The 26,729-nt window shown below is 42.9% G+C and overlaps 1 protein-coding gene across 1 annotated transcript; it reads left to right on the top strand.

Annotated features, from left to right (window-relative positions):
* Positions 1-7,694: 7,694 nt before the first annotated feature.
* LOC143283082 (cytochrome P450 2C25-like) lies at positions 7,695-26,729 on the top strand. The gene is made up of 6 exons (XM_076589122.1): positions 7,695-8,093; positions 9,513-9,744; positions 10,946-11,286; positions 17,209-17,423; positions 20,011-20,242; positions 22,848-26,729. Exons 1-6 carry the CDS (start codon positions 7,727-7,729, stop codon positions 23,027-23,029), a joined length of 1,569 nt encoding a protein of 522 aa, XP_076445237.1. The 5' UTR covers positions 7,695-7,726; the 3' UTR covers positions 23,030-26,729.

Here is a 26,729-nt window from a genome sequence, read left to right as displayed (position 1 = left end):
GAATAACACAGTAGATGATGCTTGTGAACCTTTTACCGAAATATTTTTGTTAGCAGCAAAACAGTGCATGCCATGTAAAGTTGTAACAGTACGCCCCAAAGATGCTCCTTGGTTCAATAACGAATCAAAAAGACTTACTAAGAAAAGAAATAAACTCCATAGAAAAGCCAAGAGAACAAACGAACATGGTGACTGGGAAAGTTTCCGGAATGTGAGAAATGAAGTAGTGGATAAGGTACGGAAAAGGAAGTTAGAGTATTACAATGAGCTAAGTGACAAAGTGTTAGATCCTGATCGGTTTAGACAAAGAGATTGGTGGAAAATAGTTAGGCAATTTATTAACAAAAAAGGTATAGATTCTGATAATATACCTCCACTTACCTTGGACGGAAAAACATATTATTCCAGTCTAGATAAAGCAAACATATTTAATGAATTTTTTATAGACCAGTGTAAATTAGTAGATACTGACGATCCTCTTCCACACGTAGTTTTCAACGAATCGACACAGATAGAAGAAATAACACTGACAGCTCTTCAAGTGAAAACCATTATTGATAACCTTGATACAAAAAAGGCGTCTGGCCCTGACCTAATTCATAACAAATTATTAGTCGCTTCAGTTGATGTCATATCTGCTCCACTCAGCACATTCTTTAACCGATGCTTGGACGAAGGCAAATTTCCACAGCTGTGGAAAACAGCTAATGTTACACCAGTTCATAAAAAAGGAACCAAAGACGAATGTACTAATTATCGGCCGATCTCCCTTTTAAGTTGTGTAGGAAAAGTCTTTGAAAGATGTGTGTACAAATATGTTTATAACTTTCTTACATCCAACAACCTGATTACGGAAGCACAGTCAGGGTTTATTCATGGTGACTCGACAATCAACCAACTTCTTATTATCTATGACAACTTAGTAAATAACTACGATAAAAGTATTCCTGTTCAGTCAATATTTTTTTTATATCTAAAGCTTTCGATCGTGTGTGGCACAGGGGCCTTTTACTTAAGCTGGAAGCTGCTGGTATCAGAGGCAAACTCTTGGTTTGGTTTCGGGATTATCTCTCAGACAGGTACCAGTCAGTTCTAATCAAAGGTGCACAGTCAGTTAAGTTAAAACTTCCTCAGGGTGTACCACAAGGATCTGTTCTTGGTCCTCTGTTATTTCTAGTCTATATCAATGACATAGTCTGTAGTATTAGTTCTGATATCAAATTATTTGCTGATGACACGAGCATGTCTCTTGCAATGAGAAGCCCTGCCACGAGAAAAACCCTGCAAGCTGACTTAAATAGAATAGACGTTTGGGCAAATACATGGAAAGTTACATTTAATGAATCTAAAACAGAACTACTAAATCTATTCCGGGGAAACGTAGAATGCTACGACCTAACTTTTGGAAGTATCAATTTACCACAACACAATCAACACAAGCACCTAGGGGTCATTCTGCAAAGTAATTGTAGGTGGGGTGACCACATAGATAGTATCGTTAGTAAGGCTGGGTTACTGATCAACTGTCTTCGTTCATTACAAGCTGACCAGAGGGGCTCTGGAAACGATGTATAGATCCTTCATCGTCCCAATCTTTGACTATGCTGATATAATCTGGGACAATTGCGCACAGTACCAATGTAAAATGTTGGAAGACTTACACTTAGACGCACTGCGTATTATCACTGGTACCGTACGTGGTACTAGCCACGATAAATTGCTTGCAGAATCAGGATTCTGTTCATTAAAAGAAAGGCGTCGTAGACATAAGATAATAATGTACTTTAAAATCATCAACAATATTTGTCCTCAGTACCTTACCCACTTATTGCCCCCTCTCGTGTCAACAGTGAACCCATACCACAGGCGAAGACCATTTGAACGAATCGTCCCTCCACACCACACTGACATTTACAACAGATATTTTTTCCCTTCAGCCACGGCTATTTGGAACACCCTTTCTCTTTCTGTTCAACAGACTCAGTCTCTCAGCCAACTGAAACGCTACCTTTCCTCTACAGACACTACAGTCCCACCATATTATTATCTGGGTAAAAGGAAAGAACAAATCATTCACCGTCGTCTGAGACTTGGTATGAGCGAATTAAACTCTGACCTGTATAACAGACATATAAAGAATGACCCATCCTGTGCTTGCAGTTTTCCACAAGAGACAGCTGAGCATTTTCCATTGCACTGCCCGAACCACAACATACATAGAGCAAACACTATTCATAATCTCCCACAAGAACATATCACTGTACATAACTTACTATTTGGTAACACCTCCTTTAGTCTTGAGATAAATGTCAGCATCTTTGAAACTGTTCATAAGTTTATTACTCAAAGCGAACGATTCGATCCCTAATTCAGACAATTCCCTCTTTTTATGTATATGTATATGTGTGTATGTGTATGTATATATATATTTATATACATATGCATATGTATATATAGATGTGTGTGTGTGTGTGTGTGTGTGTGTGTGTGGATGGGCATGTGTGTACATATACATAATTATACCCATATATGTTTGCATGCATCTAATTCAAAGGTTTATAACGATGAGTAATATCCTGTCTATATGCATATATGTAAGTGTATGTGCCTGAAAGAGTGCTGCCCTTTCATTTGCCAGCTCATGATATGAATACATGATGGCGTGCTTGCCTTCTTTTTTTCTTTCTTTTTTTTTTTCTTTTTCTTTTTTTTTCCGCGGGACGGTTGGCCTTCGCCGCTTTGTTTGTCGGCCAAGTTAAGTCTTGCTGTGCTTGTGCCCCAGCGTTGATGCTTCTCGTTCTCTCTCTATTGACTTCTTCCTCCACCACTCGTTTATTATTCATTTTCTTCACTTTATTTATATCTCAGCTTAGGTTTGTTCAGAACTCGTGTATGTTCACGTCTTCTAGTTATGATGACATTCGTCACATATTCAGTATGTACATGTGTCAGGACAGGACTTTATATAAGATTTTCTTGTTGTCCTGTTCATCGATATCTGTGTTGTATTGTGACATGTTCCAAATAAAATACTGTTTAAACCAACCTACTGGAGGGTCACCATAGTCCTGTGGTGTGACGTAGAGACACATCTTATTGGAAGGTAGGTTGCCATTGTCGTGTGGTGTGACTTAGAGACACAACTTAGTGGAGGGTCACCATAGTCCTGTGGTGTGACGTAGAGACACAACTTAGTGGAGGGTCACCATAGTCCTGTGGTGTGACGTAGAGACACAACTTAGTGGAGGGTCACCATTGTCCTGTGGTGTGACGTACAGACACAACTTAGTGGAGGGTCACCATTGTCCTGTGGTGTGACGTAGAGACACAACTTAGTGGAGGGTCACCATTGTCCTGTGGTGTGACGTAGAGACACAACTTAGTGGAGGGTCACCATTGTCCTGTGGTGTGACGTAGAGACACAACTTACTGGAGGGTCACCATTGTCCTGTGGTGTGACGTTCAGACACAACTTAGTGGAGGGTCACCATTGTCCTGTGGTGTGACGTAGAGACACAACTTAGTGGAGGGTCACCATTGTCCTGTGGTGTGACGTACAGACACAACTTAGTGGAGGGTCACCATTGTCCTGTGGTGTGACGTAGAGACACAACTTAGTGGAGGGTCACCATTGTCCTGTGGTGTGACGTACAGACACAACTTAGTGGAGGGTCACCATTGTCCTGTGGTGTGACGTACAGACACAACTTAGTGGAGGGTCACCATTGTCCTGTGGTGTGACGTAGAGACACAACTCAGTGGAGGGTCACCATTGTCCTGTGGTGTGACGTAGAGACACAACTTAGTGGAGGGTCACCATTGTCCTGTGGTGTGACGTACAGACACAACTTAGTGGAGGGTCACCATTGTCCTGTGGTGTGACGTACAGACACAACTTAGTGGAGGGTCACCATTGTCCTGTGGTGTGACGTAGAGACACAACTTAATGGAGGGTCACCATTGTCCTGTGGTGTGACGTAGAGACACAACTTAATGGAGGGTCACCATTGTCCTGTGGTGTGACGTACAGACACAACTTAATGGAGGGTCATCATTGTCCTGTGGTGTGACGTAGAGACACAACTTACTGGAAGGTAGGTTGCCATTGTCCTGTGGTGTGACGTAGAGACACAACTTAGTGGAGGGTCACCATTGTCCTGTGGTGTGACGTAGAGACACAACTTACTGGAGGGTCACCATTGTCCTGTGGTGTGACGTAGAGGCACAACTTAGTGGAGGGTCACCATTGTCCTGTGGTGTGACGTAGAGGCACAACTTAGTGGAGGGTCACCATTGTCCTGTGGTGTGACGTAGAGACACAACTTAGTGGAGGGTCACCATTGTCCTGTGGTGTGACGTAGAGACACAACTTAGTGGAGGGTCACCATTGTCCTGTGGTGTGACGTAGAGACACAACTTACTGGAGGGTATGTCATCATTGTCCTGTGGTGTGACGTAGAGACACAACTCAGTGGAGGGTAGGTCACCATTGTCGTATGGTGTGAAGCAGAGACACAACTTGCTGGGTGTTTATCGTTTGCATGTACATTGGTTTGATATGTTTGATATGTCCCGTCTATAAACGATTGAAAGAAGATGAAATGCATTTTGTTCTCAGCGGCAAAGCACTCAGAGAACTCTCTGTCTGTCTGTCTCTCTGTCTCTGTCTCTCTTTCTCTCTTTCTCTCTCTCTCAAGAAAAAAAATCAAAAGCAATGAAATAACTCACAACAGATGGGCAAATGAAGAAATATTACCGATATTTACTGTCCTCAAAAGAGAACTCAAAATCAGAATCAACTCACGATACAATTTTCGTCAAAATTAACCATAATCAAAGACCTCTCTATTGAATCAGCTAAATATATACGTTTGCACAATAGCCAAAAAATGTTATTACCACATATCACACACAGTTAAATGACCTTTTTTTAAGAATATATTTTCTCACAAAAACAGCTCTAGTAAATTACATTTCCACCCATAACATTATTTGAAGTACTGTCTTATCAAAACAAACAAGAACTCGCAGACTGGATGGAACAGACAGCAGAATTCTTAAACTAGTTGCTTCAGCTATTATGAACACATTTACATACTTCTTCTTTTTTTTATAATAATAATAATATTTATATAGCGCTGAATCTTGTGCAGAGACAAATCAACATGCATAACTCTAAAACTGGAGAAAGTCAAGCATAACTCTAAAACTGGAGAAACTGAAGACAAGGAAGAGGCAGGGAAGGGAGGCTATTTTGGGAAGAGGTGGGTTTTAAGGCCAGACTTGAAAGAGCTGAGTGTGGAGACTTGACGAAACGAAAGAGGAAGTTCATTCCAATTGCAATCATCGATGTATTGACAAAAACTACTTCCCGAATGCATCTAAAAGAGCAAATGTTGTCCCTGTTTACAAATCAGGTGACACCTCCCATCCTTCAAACTACTGGCTAATTTTCATTATTTCTATTATTTCTGTGCCACTAGAAAAGCACTGAACATATATCATACCACTTTGATGTCAATGAGCTTTTACATCCAGCCCAGTCGAACTTAAACGAAAACAGTCGTGTCGTACAGAATTTATCACTCTTGAAGATGACAGTTGGGCACGTGGTGCTGCCAAAAAGCATATCTCTGTTGAATATAGACAATAACTGAAGTGCGTGTATTCGTAACTTAAAGGAATATATTGCAAATGGTAGTATTGTGTCGGTGTACATAAATTTTATTTTTCACTTCTATGTCCTCATGTGCTGTCATATGGTGTACTGCACTATTGTATATGTATTGTTCATGTAAGGCGCATATATGGGCTGTTTCCGTCATCACTGAGTATTTCTTCTCCACTGAAATCATCTTTTTGATTATTCTGTCACTCGTAGAGTGTACATATCAGTACAATATCATTATTATTATTATCATTATTACCGATGACCTCGCTAAACTGGATCGAACTCAAACCACATGTCTCTTTTTTTCAGCAATCTCATTTTTTAAACAAAATTTCACCAGTAATAATTATCCGTCAAACACACACACTTATAACTAACTCACATGCGTGAACAGTTACTTTTCCCTGGCCAGTAGCCGTCTTCCCCCCTGTCTTTGTCAAATAACACTTGTGGCTAAAAGACGCTAACTGGCTGAAGAAGAAGAAAACAACAACAACACTGAACCACACACGCGAGCGCGCCGTCGGCGCGCACTGTGCACGGGGGAGTAGCGACACGGGGGGAGTAGCGACACCGGGGTACTAGTAGTAGCGACACCGGGGGAGTATCGGACACGGGGGAGTATCGACTCCAGGGGAGTATCGACACCGGGAGAGTATCGATACTGGCCGGGGAGTATCGACACGGGGGAGTATCGACTGACGCGAGGGGAGTATCGACACCGGGGGAGTATCCGGACACGGGGGATTATCGACAGCGACACCGGGGGTGTATCGGACACGGGGGAGTATCGACACCGGGGGAGTATCGACACGGGGGAGTATCGACACGTATCGACACGGGGCGAGTATCGACAAGGGGGAGTATCGACACGGGGGGAGTATCGGACACGGGGGAGTATCGACACCGGGGGAGTATCGGACACGTGCGAGTATCGACTCCGGGGGAGTATCGACACGGGGGAGTATCGACACGTATCGACACGTATCGACACGGGGGGAGTATCGACAAGGGGGAGTATCGACACGGGGGGAGTATCGACAAGGGGGAGTATCGACACGGGGGGAGTATCGGACACGGGGGAGTATCGACACCGGGGGAGTATCGGACACGTGCGAGTATCGACACCGGGGGAGTATCGGACACGTGGCAGTATCGACACCGGGGGAGTATCGACACAGGCGAGTATCGACACCGGGGGAGTATCGGACACGGGAGAGTAGCGACACGGTGGAGTATCGATGCTGGGGAGTATCGACACGGGGGAGTATCGACACGTATCGACACGGGGGAGTATCGACACCGGGGGAGTATCGGACACGGGGGAGTATCGACACCGGGGGAGTATCGATACTGGGGAGTATCGACACGTATCGACACGGGGGAGTATCGACACGGGGGGAGTATCGACACCGGGGGATTATCGACACGGGGGGAGTATCAACACGGGGGGAGTATCGACACCGGGGGAGTATCCGGACACGGGGGATTATCGACACCGGGGGAGTATCGACACCGGGGGAGTATCGACACCCGGCCCGCGGGGGAGTATCGACACCGGGGGAGTATCCGGATAGGCTACTGGGGAGTATCGACACCGGGGGAGTATCGACACTGGGGGAGTATCCGGACTCGGGGGATTATCGACACCGAGCCGGTATCGACACGGGGGAGTATCGACACGCCGGGGGAGTAGCGACACCGGGGGAGTATTGACACGGGGGTATATTGACACGGGGGAGTATCGACACGGGGGAGTAGCGACACCGGGGGAGTATCGACACCGGGCCGGGGAGTATCGATACGCTCAGTCCAGGCGTAACCAGGAGGCGATAGGGAATGTTGTCTGGACCAGCTGCCTTTAAGTTGTGGGGAGTCTCCTTTTCTTCCGCACTTCAAGCAGGCAAAAGTCCTCATCAGGCCTACACGCCTTAATATTGATATGATTATGATATATTTATCTCTGGTTTTTCCCCGTTGAAACTAAGGTCGACAATCGTGAAATCAAATTTTCTCCATAGTTACTTACCCTAGCCATGTCGCGCATTATTCAACATGGCGTTCACATTTAGCAAGTTCGCTGACGGTGTTGTTTTGTGGGCAAATCGGAACATTAACTTTTTGATTCTGTTTCTGATAGTTCTTATTATTCTTTACCTCTGGGTTCGCATCCCGTCTGGGTTGCCTCCATGCCCGAAATGGGTTTGGCCTGGCTTTGCGCATTCGTTGATTGTAAAAGGAGATCTCTCGGCACTTTTCCGTCGTCTGCGTGGAGAGCATGGCGACGTTTTTAGTTTTTGGCTGGCAGGGCAGCTTGTCATCGTCATCAATGGTTTTCAGAAAATCAAAGAAGCCTTCATTGACGATGCTTCCAACTTTGCTTGGAGGCCTGACATTCTCAACTGCGATTTGTTCCATTATGGTGAGTGCTCTCATTCAACCACTCAGTCATGCTTCATTGAATTTTAAAATAGAAAATCTTCGCGACGGCCAGACACAAAATTTGGCACTTAAAAACAATAATATTATTGATAATAAACGACACCATCGTCTCAGTGTTAGTTACGAAATTTGTGTAAGTATATGTAAATGTAATTTTATGTTTGTAAGTGGTGAAATGTATGTAACTGAGTATAGGTAAATAATAAAATATTATGTATCTGGATTATGTAGAAGCAGGATGTAAGGTTTGATTGGGTGGGGTGAGTGTATGTGGAGTGATTTCACAGTGTGGGTCCAGTCAACATTTTGTCATTTTCACGTAATCAGAATACACTAAAGAAATAAGCAATGTAATTTATGATTAACTTATTCTTACTTAAACTTATTCTTACTTTAAAAAAAACAAAAAAACTGGTGGTGCAAATCATTATCAACTTGTTATCACCAGGGTGACCCCAAAGACCCTATCTGTCAGAATGACAAAATCAGAAGAGGAAAAAATGATAATGATATGTGCCCCAGAAACAGACATAACATAGCTGATAACAATTTTGCTTCCAGTTTGTAGGATAACGCATTCACTTAGCATAATAATTGTGTACACATAATGACATATCAAATGAAATGTACTCTACAATAATGAAACATTTTAGATAGTTTGTAAGTGATTGCATGAACGACAAAAGCAAAGGGACTTCCAACTATTGTACTGTGAAGAACTTATTCTGCTGATTGAAGGTCACTCTTGAAAGTGACACAACTGGTGCATTGTTTTTCTTGGTCATTACATAATATGCACATACAGTACTCTTTTGGGAAGATGTGTATCATAAATCTGAATATATCCCTCTTTCCCTGTGTCTCGCCTGCCTTTATTTGTCTGGTTTTACTATCACAAGGAAGGTAAAGTGTGAGTGGGGTGTGGGCCTCTATAACTGCTTTGTTTCCTTGCAAAATTGGAGGGGTAAAAGTTGTGAAGAACATACACTGTATTAGTGTGTAACAAATTCGAACTAAACAAAGACGACTCCAGGTAAGATAGTCTCAACTTGGTACTCAGAGATTGACTGGCATCAATAACTGTTTGCTATGCATGGGTTTTATAGAAATTTTCAGAATATTGTACCATTATTAACTGCAAATCTTATGATTATTTTGATATGACAAGTTTGGCCACCACTTACTTGTGCTAGTGCCTTACAGTTCCATGTTTTCATTTCTGTTTCAAGAGAATTATCTGTGTGAAATTTAGGCTGCTCTTCCCAGAGAGATCATGTTGCTACAATGAGTTTTTTTTTCCATCTAATGTATTCATTTTCCTTTCAAAAGTGGATTTTTTCTTGTCGACAGAAATGATTTGAATTTTAAAAAACCCCTTATTCCTGTTTTTTCTACACAGGTGTGATCTGCACCTCGGGACGTCATGGGCGGGAGCAGCGGCAGGTGACCAAAGGGGCCCTGGATCACCTGCAGGGCCGTGGCCTGACCCCCATGCTGCTGGAGGAGGTCAAGGCCTTCATGGCTGCCGTGGAGCGAGAGGAGCAGGCGGCCTTTGATCCGTCTGTCCTGATCCAGTCAGCCATGTACAGCTCCCTGTGCAGTGTGCTGGTGGGCCATCGCTTAGACTATGGGTCAGCAAAAAACTTACATTGGTTCACAGTTGTGTAGTGTACTGCCTGCATCTGGATTATTTTGTACTAGCTGTTAGAGAAGTCAGTATTCATGCTCACAATTTGTATCCTATTGGTTGAGTTGCATTGTGTGCATTGTGTTCATCAGGATTATATAATGAGTACTTGAAATTGTGAAACAAGCTTGTGATCATGCTCACATATTTGTATTGGTTAAGAGTGGCATCTTGTATATTGCGTGCATCAGGATTGATTATTATTTGAAACTATGAAAGAAGTCTGTGATCATGCTCGTATTTTTGTATCCACACCAGAGAGCCTATCCTTAGGCGGATACCAAGCTCTAAGTGCTTTATAAACATGGGGTCATTTGCAAAACAGGCTACCTACCCGGGTAGAGCTGACTGATGGCTGCCATTGGGTGCTCATCATTCGTTTCCAGTGTCATTAAATCAGATTTGAGACACACACACACATACACACTGAGACAGACATATAACATTTTACTTGTGTGACTGCTTTGTTTATCTACCCCACCATGTATGCAGCCATACACCGTTTCTGGGGGTAGGCGTGTTATTGTTTCCATAACCCACCAAACGCTGACATGGATTGCAGGGTCTTTAACATGTGTATTTGATCTTCTACATGTGTTTACACATGAAGGGGTTTAGGCACAAGCAGGTCTGCAGATATGTTGACCGGGGAAATCAGAAAAATCTCCACCCTTTACCCACCAGGCGCAGTTACCGAGATTTGAACCCTGGACCCTCAGATTGAAATACAACACTTTAACCACTTGGCTGTTGTGCCCGTCGTTACATGGTTATCAGTAACTGAGGAGAACTTCTGACCTGACAAATGTTATGTCATGTTTTTACCTAATTATGATTATAAACTGTATTTAGTCCTTTTAATGTCATTTTCTAAAGAAGGCCTGTTGAATGTCTGGATCCAAATTTGTCTCAGTCATGAAAAAAAACTTCTTTCGCTTATCCAGACTGAAGCTTCTCTTTCCTGTTCATCATTAGTCGAAATTCATCCAAAAATTTTGAGTGATTCATAGCTTTTCAGTTGTGTTTTTTTCCATTTTGTTGTGAACATGAATTAATGTGTCTCTCCACTCAGTAAAGATGCATTATGTATCATTCTGTTGAGTCAGTCAGTAACAGTCTGTTGAGTCAGCGTTTTCTCTGTTCAGCGACCAGAAAGTGTGTGAAGGGGTGTCCCACTTCAACGACAACATCAAGCTGTACAGTGACTGCCGCCTGCCCAACTTCTTTCCCTTTGAGAAGTTCCTGATCGGGGACACCTTCGACACCAAGTTCCTGCGCATCAACATGGCGGACATCTACCGCAAGCTGATCAACGAGGAGAGTGAGCTTCATGAGGAGCAGGAGGCGGGAGAGCGGGCCGATGACTTCCTGTCCTACTACCTGTCGGCCATCGTACAGCAACAAGAAGCTGACCGCAAGAAGAAGGAGGAGGAGGAGAAGGAGGGTGTCAAGAAGAAGGGGAAAACTGCAGACAGCACCATAAACAGTGAGTGTTGGCCCTGTCATTTTAACAGCATTGTCAACATCATCATAATAAAACTGCTGACAGCATCATAAACAGTGTTAGCCCTGTCATTTTAACAGATTCGTCAACATCATCATCATAAAACTGCAGACTGCACCATAAACAGTGAGTTTGTTGATCCTGTCATTTTAACAGCATCATTATCATCATCATCATCATAATTAATATGCAGGGCTTCTGCTATGACAAACATGCTTCCCTGAGGCTTTGAAAATGTAAAGGACGCACTGCTTGTTTGTTGTTCTTGTTCTTTAGGATGTTCTGAGTGTTTCTAGAAAAAACAGATAACAAGAAGAAATGTGGTGTGTCCGAGCTTCAGTGTGCCTGTGTATACACTATATACAGGTATGTAGCAATGCAGATTCGATTAGGATGTGCAGTATGTAAGTGACCGCCTGGAGGCAGACTAGAACTCCCTACTGTTTCAGTTTCTTAAGGAGGCGTCACTGCGTTAGGACAAATCTGTATGCGCTACACCACATCTGCTAGGCAGATGCCTGACTAGCACCAAAACCCACCGCGCTTGTCAGGCCTTGAGCGCATGCAAATATATTTGTGTATCTATCAGAGTGGATTTCTACATGATTTTGGCTGGGGACAACACTCTCGTTGCCATGGATTCTTTTTGCAGTGTGCCAAGTGCATGCTGCACACGGGACATCAGTTTATCATCTCATCTGAATGAGAGTGTTTAGTTTGATATTGCACTCAAACTTGGGAGAAAGGGCGAGAGTGGGATTTGAACCCAGACCCTCATGGACTGCTTGTATTGGCAGATGAGCGTCTTAACCATTCTGCCACCTTCCTCCTTAAACTCCTGGAATTATGGTAAAAGTTCCTGGGCTCCCAAGGTTTTTCACTTTACCAAACCCTGACATGATGAAGTACAGTACTTATATGGAACAAACCCCCCATGGCAGCTGGTATCAGTTGGCCTTTGGGATTGAAAATCTCCTTTATGTTTTTTTTTATTTATATGTAGCCGTGGTACTGAACCGAGTGGTTCTAATAGGGGACAGCACAAAAGACAAAATGATGATTGATTGAATGTAAGGATAGACAAGAATTCCCGCGCACAGGCCAGGAACATATAGAGGCCAGTCACAAATGGTTTTTTCTATTGTTTTATTTACAATAGTTATGAAGAAAAGAACTAAGAAGAATAAATAATGGAGAAGAGATGAAAAGAAGAAGATATTAGAAGAGAAGACAGTGCCTGGAATGACACAAACATGTCAGCACAAATGAATAGTAAAGCACATGTACACATATTACATGGAAAGACTACCATTTGGTAATGCATATGTGTGAAGACCAAACACTGACATCAAATGACATTTCTAATACATTTGAATAGTGCAGTTAAAGTGATTGAAGCTATGCTGATTTAGTGAAAGTACACTGACAGTATAGATTAGGTAAAGCTTATACTGTGTCAAATTGACTCAAATGAATCAGTTTATCATGTAGCACTATACTGGAGTAAGCGGTATAGGAGAGGGCCTGATAACTAAATTACAATTAAGAGACTGATACATATCAGGTGATTTTAACCAGTAACTGATATTAATCCAACACTATCTTGTGATCATGACAGAATACTACACACATCTTAGAGTACTGGGAATCAGTGAAACACTGTAACCTTCATCAGTGACAGCAAATGAGAAAGAACACGTCATATGCACTCACTAGAATATTCTCGAACAAACTATCAGTGTCCAGAGACGTCACTGACTGTGACGTTAAGAAGAATCAAATGGAACACTGCTCCAAGCGTATGACGACATGGCAATTATTTAGATCAATCATAGCCCTGCTGTGACTACATGTCAAAGCAATAACTGAACAAAGAATTAACTGAACAAAGCAGTAACTGAACATACTCATATGAACACAAGTACTGTGTCGAAGAATACAATTTACAAATCATCAGCACATTCTACACACTAGTACTTACAGTGACACGTAGCGAGATGTCAGCCGTTGTGGGAACACACACGACACACACTCGCACACTGCTTGCGACGCAGCAAGAGAGAGAGCGCGGCTCTGGTCAGATGACTGACCAGGTATGAAGTGACCAATCATCACTCACTGTGCCAACTTATGCAAGTTAAGCGGACTGCAAAGACAATCACGTGTGCTGCAAAGCAGATCAGCACAGATCAGGTCAAATCTGAGAGAAACTGTGTTTCTTTCAAGGTGTTCAGTGATAGATTTCTAAATGATTCCTGAACCGATCTACGTCGGATAAGTTGCAAAAGGAAAGAGCTCATCACCTACTTTATAATGAGTATAAAATGAAGTGTTGATTATTTAAGATGAATATATAATCTTAATTTAAGTCACCTGAATAGGGTCAGTTTTAACGAGCTCATCGCTGAAAATTACAAACTGCGTTAAATCAGTTTAACGTAGGCAAACATAAATGGAATAGATTTAAAGATGGAATCGTGACAATTCTGCCAGTATATAATACTTGTAGTTTACTGATCCGACAATAGAGATATTAATCAAATACAGTGGAGCAGAAACACAGATTCCAGCTCAGCCAGTAGTGTACCGCGACACTGGTCAAGCAGTGAGGGGGTTGTCTGGCGAGAAGGACAAAATGATGTAAGCGGCTTTGTGTTCAAACTGGGAGTGGTGTCACACAGTCTGCGCGCGGGTTAGTTGCGAAAACAGTCGTCTGCTAATACAGCTTGTACGTGAGGCAAGTTTTGAAGCAAGCATAGCGCTTGGTTACATATAGACAGAAAAAAGGATATTGGAACTACGCTTTGATAAATGGCCAGTGGTACAAATGAAAGGGCATCGGGAACATCTCTTTAGATTAATGCATCAGTGGCTTGATGTGTAGTGCATCAGTGGCTTGGTCATTGATGTGTATGTTTATTGCATCAGTGAGTTGATGTATATGTTTAATGCATCAGTGGCTTAATGTGTATGTTCAGTGCATCAGTGACTTGATCATTGATGTTTATGTTTAATGCATCGGTGACTTGATGTGTATGTTTTGTGCATCAGTGACTTGATGTGTATGTGTAGTGTATCAGTGACTTGATGTGTATGTGTAGTGCATCAGTGACTTGATGTGTATGTGTAGTGCATCAGTGACTTGATGTTTATGTTTAATGCATCATTGACTTGATGTGTATGTTTTGTGCATCAGTGACTTGATGTGTATGTGTAATGTATCAGTAACTTGATGTGTATGTTTTGTGCATCAGTGACATGATGTGTATCTTTAATGTATCAGCGACATGATGTGTATGTTTAGTGCACCAGTGACTTGATCATTGATGTGTCTGCTTAATGCATCAGTGACTAGATGTGTATGTGTAGTGCATCCGTGACTTGATGAGTACTGTAGAGTTTGGTCTATTGAGTGCACTGGTGTATAAGCCGCACCCACTAAATTTTGAAAAAAATTAAATTTCATACACACACAAGCCGCACTGGCTTATAAGCCGCACTTATGACCAGTACCAGAACACATACCGATACTACAGAAAAGCTGTCAATACTGTAGGTTATGAAATACACACAAACGGAAACAACACAAAGAAAAACAAGCAAAAATAAGTAGCTAATGTCACAACAACAAAAAAACCAAACAAACAAAAAACAAAAAAAGAAAAGAAAAGAAGATCCATAATTGAGGGATAGTCACTTTTATTCAACGTCGTTCTGCTCACTGAATCCACTGAAATCTTCGTCTTTGTCTTCAGTGTCCAAGTTGGAGAGCACCAGCACAGCTTCCTCCGCCATCTTGTCGCTGACATAGCCTCACTTTCACTTGATGAACATGAATGCAAGGTGGAGGTCGCTGCTAGTTTGTCTCTTGCACTGTTGTCTGCTAGGTCAATCGTCTTCAATTTGAAGGCTGCATCATAGGCATTACGTCGCGTTTTCGGCATGATGAGGGTGTGCGCTTGAACAGCTAAATGCTGATCTGAAGTGTTTTAATGTGTGTGGATTTGATTTTTAAAATGTGAACAGTTAGCACACTAAACTGAAGCTCATCCAAAAATTCATAGACCGAAATCATGATTTTGGTGAGTTGAAGGGAAGCTAAGAATAGACGAGAACGTGACACTCCCAGGATCATTAAAATCTTCAAATAAGCCGCAGAGGTTGAAGCTGGGAGAAAAAGTTGTGGCTTATAGACCGAACTTTACGGTATGTGTATCTTTGGTTTCATGTTTCTGTTGTAGACAGGTGGATCTGTTGTGAACTCTAAACTGTATTTTGGGGGTGGAAGTACAGACTGAATATACATGTGACCCAAATGAATTATTATACATGTGCTACATAATATTGCCTCAAGTCTGCCATCTTAGTTGATAAGATGTTAGACATTAACAGTGTAGAATATAACAACCAAAACTTCAAGATGATATTTTGTTTTCATTGAATGTCAGTTACTACACACATTCACATAAACATACTCGCACACACGTGCACATTCACACACGAGCGCACACATGCACACACACCCAGAGAACTGCACTTAAGTTATTACACTGGTTCTGCCCATTCCATCATAGCCTGTCAGAAGCAGAACAAACACACACAACATCCACCAACCCATCTCCACCACAGGACAAACACACACAACATCCACCAACCCATCTCCACCACAGGACTGACACACACAACATCCACCAACCCATCTCCACCACAGGACTGACACACACAACATCCACCAACCCATCTCCACCACAGGACTGACACACACAACATCCACCAACCCATCTCCACCACAGGACTGACACACAACATCCACCAACCCATCCCCACCACAGAACTGACACACACAACATCCACCAACCCATCTCCACCACGGGACTGACACACACAACATCCACCAACCCATCTCCACCACAGGACTGACACACACAACATCCACCAACCCATCTCCACCACAGGACTGACACACACAACATCCACCAACCCATCTCCACCACAGGACTGACACACACAACATCCACCAACCCATCTCCACCACAGGACTGACACACACAACATCCACCAACCCATCTCCACCACAGGACTGACACACAAAACATCCACCAACCCATCCCCACCTCAGAACTGACACACAACATCCACCAACCCATCCCCACCACAGAACTGACACACACAACACCCCAACCACAGAACAAACACACAACATCCACCAACCCAGCTCCACCACAGAACTGACACACACAACATCCACCAACCCATCCCCACCACAGAACTGACACACACAACATCCGCCAACCCAGCCCCACCACAGAAGTGGCACACACAACATCCACCAACCCATCTCCACCACAGGACTGACACACACAACATCCACCAACCCATCCCCACCACAGGACTGACACACAAAACATCCACCAACCCATCCCCACCTCAGAACTGACACACAACATCCACCAACCCATCCCCACCACAGAACTGACACACACAACACCCCAACCACAGAACAAACACACAACATCCACCAACCCATCTCCACCACAGGACTGACACACAACATCCACCAACCCATCCCCACCACAGAACTGACACACACAACACCCCAACCACAGAACAAACACACAACATCCACCAACCCAGCTCCACCACAGAACTGACACACACAACATCCACCAACCCATCCCCACCACAGAACTGACACACACAACATCCACCAACCCAGCCCCACCACAGAAGTGGCACACACAACATCCACCAACCCATCTCCACCACAGGACTGACACACACAACATCCACCAACCCATCCCCACCACAGAACTGGCACACAAAACATCCCCACAACAGAACTGAAACACACAAAACACCCCCCCACCACAGCCTATTATTGACGACCACTGGTGCTGGTTCCAGAGATGAACATGCAGGCTGCAGCCTACGACATCCTGTGGCACGGCACGGTCTCCACAGCAGCGGCGTTGCGGTGGGCTCTGCTGTACCTGCTGCATCACCCAGATGCTCAGGCCCGCGCCCAGGATGAGATCGATGCCAACTTCGCCAAGGGCAGCAATCCACTCAGTGCTGACGACCGCAAGAAGGTTCCCTACCTGGAGGCCATGGTGCTGGAGGTGGGTGTTGTCAGGTGGTGTGTCTGTTGTGGGTGTTGGGTTGGTGTTGTCAGGTGGTCTGTTGTGGGTGGCGGGTTGTGTTGATGTTGTCAGGTGGTGTGTCTGTTGTGGGTGGTGGGTTGGTGTTGCCAGGTGGTCTGTTGTGGGTGGTGGGTTGGTGTTGCCAGGTGGTGTGTCTGTTGTGGGTGGTGGGTTGGTGTTATCAGGTGGTGTGTCTGTTGTGGGTGGTGGGTTGGTGTTATCAGGTGGTGTGTCTTGTGGGTGGTGGGTTGGTGTTATCAGGTGGTGTGTCTGTTGTGGGTGGTGGGTTGGTGTTATCAGGTGGTGTGTCTGTTGTGGGTGGTGGGTTGGTGTTATCAGGTGGTGTGTCTTGTGGGTGGTGGGTTGGTGTTATCAGGTGGTATGGTATGTCTATTGTAGGTGGTGGGTTGGTGTTATCAGGTGGTGTGTCTGTTGTGGGTGGTGGGTTGGTGTTATCAGGTGGTGTGTCTGTTGTGGGTGGTGGGTTGGTGTTATCAGGTGGTGTGTCTGTTGTGGGTGGTGGGTTAGCGTTGTCAGGTGGTATGTCTGTTGTGGGTGGTGGGTTGGTGTTATCAGGTGGACCCTTTTGCCTGGACATGTCCAGAAATGGCACCTCGTGGGAAGGTCTTAGAGCTTTTATCCAGGGCAGAACTGAGAAGAGTGTCCATTCAACTGAATGAACTGCACTCGACACAACGATGGCAAATGCGCAGTTTGTCAGACTTTTAGCATTTTGTAATTGTGCTCTGCAATCAACACAGTGATGAAAAATCTTCAGTGTGTCGGACTGCATCAAAGGCATTCCTACAGATTATTTTGTTTTATCAGCCTTGTAACTGTAATGTAAAGTTACACCAGTTTTGGTGGTACTTGTTTGTATTTCAGGAAGCACAGGACATGTCTGCTTTGTTACATGTTAATGTGCATTGTAACAAGCTACAGAAACTAATATTTCTTTGTTCATTTGCTGTTAACTCCCCAAACCTGTGTCATTTCACTTTGTCTTGCATCCAAATGCACAAATGCATTTCTGCTATTTTCCTGTTTGACAAAGGTTTAATTATTACATTATACAAGATGGAGACATATTTGATTATAAAATAAATGTGGTTTGAAACTCTCAAGGTTATTATGCATATTTTTGTAGAAACTTATGTTCATACAATATTTTTTTTAAAAAAAGATTGTATTTGTACAATTTCATCATACCAGGTGTTTACTCTGTGCAAGTGTGTTTTAAAACTAAGGGGGAAAGGTGCTTGTATTTCCTCAGTTGAGCAGAATTACAGCTGACACTGTGTCCTGTGTTGCATCAGAATGTCTACAGTGACTGATGAAAATTGTTCCCTGACCAGACATTGTAAACATGATTATCTTTTTAGGGGTACATATGCACTCCAGAAACATTCCAGTTTCACATGTCAGAACAGCCAAAGGTAAAATTATACTATTGATTTTTATCAAATGTCACACTTCCAGTGAGCACATTTTGGCACAGCATCATATCCTCTACAGTTGGTCATCTGAAAACATGAACTGTCTGCTGGGCTGTGGAAGTAAAATTATAGAAATACGGAACTGTGGCAGGGTTTAACAGTGGTGTGTGCGAAGAGTTAACAGTGCAGCATGTGAAGGGTTTAACAGTGGTGTATGTGAAGAGTTAACAGTGCAGCATGTGAAGGGTTTAACAGTGCTGTGTGAAGAGTTAACAGTGCTGTGTGTGAAGAGTTAACAGTGCTGTGTGTGAAGAGTTAACAGTGCTGTGTAACAGTGCTGTGTGTGAAGAGTTAACAGTGCTGTGTGTGAAGAGTTAACAGTGCTGTGTGAAGAGTTAACAGTGCAGCATGTGAAGGGTTTAACAGTGCTGTGTGTGAAGAGTTAACAGTGCTGTGTGAAGAATTAACAGTGCTTTGTGTGAAGAATTAACAGTGCTTTGTGTGAAGAATTAACGGTGCTTTGTGAAGAATTAACAGTGCTTTGTGTGAAGAATTAACAGTGCTTTGTGAAGAATTAAGTGCTTTGTGTGAAGAATTAACAGTGCTCTGTGAAGAATTAACAGTGCTGTGTGAAAAGTTAACAGTGTAGTATGTGAAGGTTTTAACAGTGCTGTGTGAAGAGTTAACAGTGCTGTGTGAAGGGTTTAACAGTGCTGTGTGAAGAGTTAACAGTGCTGTGTGAAGAGTTAACAGTGCAGCATGTGAAGGGTTTAACAGTGCTGTGTGAAGAGTTAACAGTGCTGTGTGTGAAGAGTTAACAGTGCTCTGTGCATGTGTGAAGAGTTAACAGTGCAGTGTGTGAAGAGTTCACTGTGCTGTGTGTGAAGAGTTAACAGTGCTGTGTGTGTGTGAAGAGTTAACAGTGCTGTGTGTGTGTGTGAAGAGTTAACAGTGCAGTGTGTGAAGAGTTAACTGTGCTGCATGTGAAGAGTTAACAGTGCTCTGTGTTTGTGAAGAGTTAACAGTGCTGTGTGTGTGTGTTTGAAGAGTTGATAGTGCTCTGAGTGTGTGAAGAGCTAACAGTGCTGTGTGTGAAGAGTTAACAGTGCTGTGTGGCCCTGTCTGTCCAGGTGTTGCGGCTGTCCAATGTGATCCCCTTCAGCATGGCCCACTCGGTGCTCAAGGAAGTCAACTTCCACGGCTACCGCATCCCCACCAACGCTGTGGTGGTGCCCAACCTGGACTCGGTGCTCATGGACCCCCAGCTCTTCCCCAACCCCCAGGCCTTCCTGCCTGAACGCTTCATCAGCACCTCCACTGGTCAGGTCGCCTGCCCCGCCCACTTCATCCCCTTCTTCTTTGGTAAGATTCATCCCCTTCTTTGGTAAGCTTGTCATGTCCCGTCCTCTTCATTCCCTTCTTCTTTGGTAAGCTTGTCATGTCCTGTCCTCTTCTTTCCCTTCTTTGATAAGCTTGTCTTGTCCTGTCCTCTTCATACTGTCATTGGTAATCTTGTCATGTCCTGCTTTCTTCACTCCCTTCTTTGGTAAGCTTGTCATGTTCCACCCACTTCATCCCCTTCTTCTTTGGTAAGCTTGTCATGTCCTGTCCTATTCATCCCCTCCTTTTGGTAAGCTTGTCATGTCCTGTCCTCTTCATCCCCTCCCTTTGGTAAACTTGTCATGTCCCACCTACTTCATCCCCTTCTTTGGTAAGCTTGTCATGTCCTGTCCTCTTCATCCCCTTCTTTGGTAAGCTTGTCATGTCCTGTCCTCTTTATCCCCTTCTTTGGTAAGCTTGTCATGTCCTGTCCTCTTCTTTCCCTTCTTTGGTAAACTTGTCATGTCCTGCCCACTTCATCCCCTTCTTTGGTAAACTTGTCATGTCCTGTCCTCTTCACCCCCTTCTTCTTTGGTAAGCTTGTCATGTCCTGTCCTCTTCATCCCCTCCCTTTGGTAAGCTTGTCATGTGCTGTCCTCTTCATCCCCTTCTTTGGTAAACTTGTCATGTCCCACCCACTTCATCCCCTTCTTTGGTAAGCTTGTCATGTCCTGTCCTCTTCAACCCCTCCTTTTGGTAAGCTTGTCCTGTCCTGTCTTCTGCATCCCCTTCTTTGGTAAGCTTGTCCTCTCCTCTGCATTCCTTTCTTTGGTAAGCTTGTCCTGTCCTGTCCTCTGCATTCCCTACTTTGGTAAGCTTGTCATTTCCTGTCCTCTTCATACTCTCATTGGTAATCTTGTCATGTCCTGCTTTCTTCACTCCCTTCTTTGGTAAGCTTGTCATGTTCCACACACTTCATCCCCTTCATCTTTGGTAAGCATCATCCCCTTCTTTGGTAAGCTTGTGATGCCCTGTCCTCTTCATACTCTCTTTGGTAAGCTTGTCATGTCCTGTCCTCTTCACTCCCTTCTTTGGTAAGCTTGTCATGTCCTGTCCTCTTCATCTCCTTCTGTGGGAAGCTTGTCATGTCCTGTCCTCTTCATCCCCTTCTTTGGTAAGCTTGTCATGTCCTGTCCACTTCATCCCCTTCTGTGGTAAGCTTGTCATGTCCTGTCCTCTTCATACACTCTTTGGTAAGCTTGTCATGTCCTGTCCTCTTCATCCCCTTCTTTGGTAAGCTTGTCATGTCCTGTCCACTTCATTCCCTCTGTGGTAAGCTTGTCATGTCCTGTCCTCTTCATACTCTCTTTGGTAAGCTTGTCATTGAAGCATACTTTATTATTGTGCAGTGTATTTTAGATGCTGGACAGTTTTATGCTGTAACAATTTTGGGTCATAGCATTTGATGCAGCATGGTTTATTGTTAAACAGTGTATTTTAGATGTTTTTATACGGCTTTAGGTGTTTGACATTTTTGCCTCACAGATACTTTTGAATAAGAGGGGTGGTGTGGGTGACTTTATCCAAGACTTGATTTGTGAATTCCATTTCCTCCAAGTTCAGCTTTCATCATTGACAATCAAGTATTTCAGCTTAAGGGAAATGATAACTTAGGCTGTTTCTTTCAGTTTTCATCATTGAAATACAATCATGTAGTTGAAGGGAAATGATTACTGAGGCTCTTTCTTTCAGTTTTCATCACTGACAATCATTGATTAAAGGGAAATGACCCAGCATTGTGTGCTGTGCTCTGCAGAAAGTTGGAGGATGGGTTATCTGTACAGTCATGTTGGGGCTTCAGTGCATGACAGAGCTTCAAAAAATTCTGTAACGTTTTGCTCACCACTTCTATTTATGCTGCATGGATTACTGCCAAAGTCTTTGCAATATGGTGACCCATATGTGTGTGTGTGTGTGTTGAGTTTTTTTTTTGTTTTTGTTTTTTGTTGTTGTTTTTTTTTGTGTGTAGATTTTGTTGTTGTTTTGCTGAACATGTGCACTATTTATATTTTTTGTTCCTCCTATAAGTTTCCAGAAATATGGCTCAGAAAGAAATGATCCTGGCACAGACTTCAAAAGGATTTTTCAGTGTACAGTGGCAGTGTGTGATTCATTGCATAGACTTCACAAGGATTTTTTTAGTGTACAGTGGCAGTGTGTGATTCATTGCACAGACTTCACAAGGATTTTTTTTAGTGTACAGTGGCAGTGTGTGATTCATTGCATAGACTTCACAAGGATTTTTTTTTAGTGTACAGTGGCAGTCTGTGGAAATGGCTCATACAGGAATCAAAACACTTCCCATACACTCCCCAAATGCACAACCCATTTTAGAAAACTCGTGTTAAAATATTACAGGGAAAGCATTAAAGTGTTAAACATAGCAGATAAGCTGTGTTTGCATGGACACATTTTCCTTTCATACAGCTTGTATGTTTCATTTTATCAGTATTTCATTCAGTACAACTGATATAGTTTTATGCTGTGGTGGTATTGTTTGCACATATGATACCTCGCATGGCAGTATTGGTTTACTGAACTCTGAACACTGACAGGTCATTTCATTGACCTCCATGTCATGTTGCAGGTAACCGTGGGTGTCTAGGGGACAAGATAGCAAAGGACACCATCTTCCATTTCCTGTTTGGAATCCTGCAGAACTATAAGCTGCAGCCTGAAGAGGGCAGCAAGTTACCTCCCCTCACCCGTGGCTTCAAGCTGGTCTCCCTTCCCCAGGACTACAAAGTTCGCTTTTCACCACGTTGGTAGAGGTGAAATGCTTTTTACCACAATGGTAGAGGTCAGACGCTTTTTACCACGATGGTAGAGGTGAAATGCTTTTTACCACAATGGTAGAGGTGAGACGCATTTTACCATGATTGTAGAAGTGAAACATGGAACAGGTTGAGTGTTGACTCCAAAGTCTTCCATGGTACAGTGTGCACCTGTGGAAACCATGCTTGCTCACCCAGTTGGGGCGTTGTTGATGTAGTTATGTTGTTGAGCCCAAGATCTGACTGAGATGGTGAGTGTTTTGTAATTGTGTTTTGCTTGATAATATATGTAAGCAGCAACAAACTGTATTCTGAACAAGAAATTGTGTTCAAGATTTCATTTTCAGATGTCAAGATACTAGTTTCAGTAAGTTGTCTCCTCTTACACATACAGGCAGACACGAAAGTGCATGAAGTTGATTATACTGAACACATACATATGTTGTTTATAAACACACATTCACATACTAATTTTTTCAAAAAATACTGTTGTTGCATTTATTATGTTTCTTATGCTAAACAGTAAAACACATCTTCATTTTTCTGATTAGGTGCAAGCATTTCATGATTGCATAACCTCTTGGTATGCAATACTGAAGTGTTGACATTTTTTCGTTTCACTGTTTGTACTGAAGTCTGCATTCTAATCTTTCAGAGATTCTTTTTTTAACCTGAAAATTAGTGTTGATAGCCAGTGTGTAGGTAGTTGTCTGCATGAAAAAATGTTTACGTGGTGTGTGATTCTGATATGGGGTTTTTTTTTGTTTGTTTTTTTTTGTGCCAAGTTTATTTATGAAAATACATCATTTTTAGGTGATTTTACTTGTGCAGAGAGCAGACTGTTGTTTAGAGGCAGTGAAAGTGAGCATGATTATTGTGACCTATTTTGTGACTGAGGGTTGGTGGAAAGAAGGAAGAGAAAGTGAGATTGCAGCACAAGTTCCATTATCTCTGAAGCACAAGTTCCATTATCTCTGAGTGAGTGTGGAGTCGGTCTTTGGAATTGAGGGAAGAGAAAATGAGACTGAAGCGCAAGTTCCATTATCTCTGAGTGAGTGTGGAGTCGGTCTTTTTGACTAAGATTTTGATTGACTACTCGTGTTGAACTGAGAAAAGAATCTCAAGAAATTCTGTGTAAAGAAAAAAAAAAGGAAGTTGTGCAGGGAAGGGTATGAGTCGAGTTTGGAGAGGTCTGTTATCAAGGTCGTGAAAACTCGAGGTGGAGAATTTGATGCAAAAGCTGTAGTGGTGTGGTCCTCATTAACGTGTGTGTTCTGGAGAGAGGGTGAAGAGTTTTGTGGCTGTGTCTTCAGCGGAAGGCAGTGAGCAGAGTTTGTTTTTTTTCTTTCAACTTTTAGTTCACATGAAAACATCCTATGAAGGTTTGAAAGCAAAAAAAAAAAAAAAAAAATCTCTTATAACAGAGTTAAGCTGTGTGAGTGTGTGTGGGAGAGGGTGAGGTTTTTGTGGCCATACAAGTCACTGGAAGGCAGTGAGCGGATTTTTTTTCCCTAACTTTCAGATGTTTCCATGTGAAATAAAATAAAGTGGGAATAAAATACAAAAAAATGTCATGACAGTTTGCTGTGCACCATCCACAAACCCTGACCTTCACCCGATCCCTTCTTATGTGCTTTCTTACATACTTGAAGAAAGTGAGAACTACTAACTTCAAAAATGTCAACCAATCAGAATACAGAACCACCAGCCAATGAGAAATCAGAACCCAGTAACTAATGAGAAAATTGTAAAGTCAGCCAATCAGGCAACTCATTCACAACACTTAACAAAAAAAAAAAAAAAAAAAGGCAATTTGTCTGCATTCACAGCTCACTGATCTCTGCCTTGTCACACGCAGGACAGCCATGTGGTTGGAGACCCACAGCAATGATCGACATTCCCACCAGTGAAATCAACACAGAACATATTTCCTTTAGTTATCTTGTGCATGTGATATGTGACCCAGTTCTGTGTATGCTAGAATTAGTGTGGTTAAATGTTTCAATGTAAAATTATAAATTGTAGCTAAATGAATGTTTTGGTATGAAGAGATAACTTGGAGCAAAATGGCATTGTAGTTGTTTCATAAGTATTGTTGATGTCTGTGTTTATATGGATGCCTTGTTGATACATTTCATTCATGACAGAACAGTTAAGGTAAGACTTGGGAAGATAGGATTTTACTGGGAGAAGTCATCCCCACAAAAAACTGCTGAGTTGGTTAGTTCAAACAGTGTTCAGAGGACAGGTATATTGTTAGGCATTTGTTCACTTTAGATTCATTTAGATAATTCATGAGCAACATGAATTATGATTGAAATGGACACAGCCAGATTGGCCCCAATGCATATCATGACATCGATAGACATAGTGGATAGTTGCATAGATACTGCATTAAGCTGGCAAAGCAGTACTGTTTGGGAATTGATGGGGAAAAGCCCACTCCTGTTTCCCTGGGCCAACAGAACTTGTGTGTCAAATCAAATGACTTGTGCGTGAAATGCACACAACAGGAATATGAGAACCAAAGATAAAATCTGACAACTGTCATACATTTTTTGTTGTTTTTTTTTTACTCAGTTTGTACTGTCAACAGATCTGGATGTTTTAGCTCAACTCAGCCTTTTCCCCTGTAGATGGATGTTGTAAAGCAGATACTCTGGTTAGAAGTCACTTGTGTTAAGATCTGTTTCATTGCACAGACAGTACAATAATGATTGTGGGTTGAACAATGCACAAGAAGGCAGTGTAATTCTATGCATATTTGACTTTGTGCAAAAAACATCTGTGTAGGAAGAAATTAGGTGGGGAATACAGCCCATGTTGACATCAGTGTATTCCTTACAATACATATGAAGTAAGGGCTTCCCTCTTGGGAGCTCAGCATACTTGAGCTGCTGTCAAGTACAATGCTCCTACAGAGTGGTACTGGCTTGGTTTCTGCAGGACCAGGCAGCATTGTTCTGGAACCCTTTTTAGTCCAGCACCCATCTTGAGCTTTGTAATAGTACCGCTCTTTAGCTACTTATCCAGAATCCCCCAAACAGCCCACGCTCAGGCCAACAGTGTCGCAGTCCTAGTGCCCAGTATCCACAAGGACCCTCTTGCCTTGGGGACACCAGTCAGCACAGATCCTGCACTGCTGTTGTCACAGGGTTTTCAGAGTCAGGGCCATCACTGTTATTGTCATCAGCAACAGATGTACCCAGTGGAGTCTTGCTGAACGCATTATTGCTAATGCTGGTTTGGGTGATGGCTGTGGATTCAGCTCAGTGTCACTTGTGATGGCAGTGGGTGATTACCCAAGCGTTGTGGCCTACTGACTGGTCAGCTTTGGTCCCTGCTGAGCTGGACTTGGACAGGGTGGTGTCTGATGGTGAGGGGCAATATGCCACCCTTCCCCCTTTGATACACAGGTTGTGGAGACAGTTCAGTGCCAATTTTCAACAAACTCCAGATTGTCATGCTCTTTTTCATATCCAGAGTTCTCCAAAATACTCCAGAAGTGCTGATGTATAAATGATCAGATGAAAAGTTACAGTTGTTGATGTTTTCTCACCCACCTTGCCATGAACATGTATGAAGTATACTACATGAAAGGTTCATATTCTGACTTGATGGTTGTGCAGTTCATGGCTTGTATTTCTGTTTGTGCCTTTGATATTTTCATGTTCATTAAAGTTCATTTACCCAGA

This window comes from Babylonia areolata, chromosome 6 (genome assembly GCF_041734735.1).
Source record: "Babylonia areolata isolate BAREFJ2019XMU chromosome 6, ASM4173473v1, whole genome shotgun sequence".
Classification (NCBI taxonomy): Eukaryota; Metazoa; Mollusca; class Gastropoda; order Neogastropoda; family Buccinidae; genus Babylonia; species Babylonia areolata.
The sequence above is the reverse complement of the archived record's forward strand: the minus strand, read 5'-3'. Positions and strand labels throughout refer to the sequence as shown.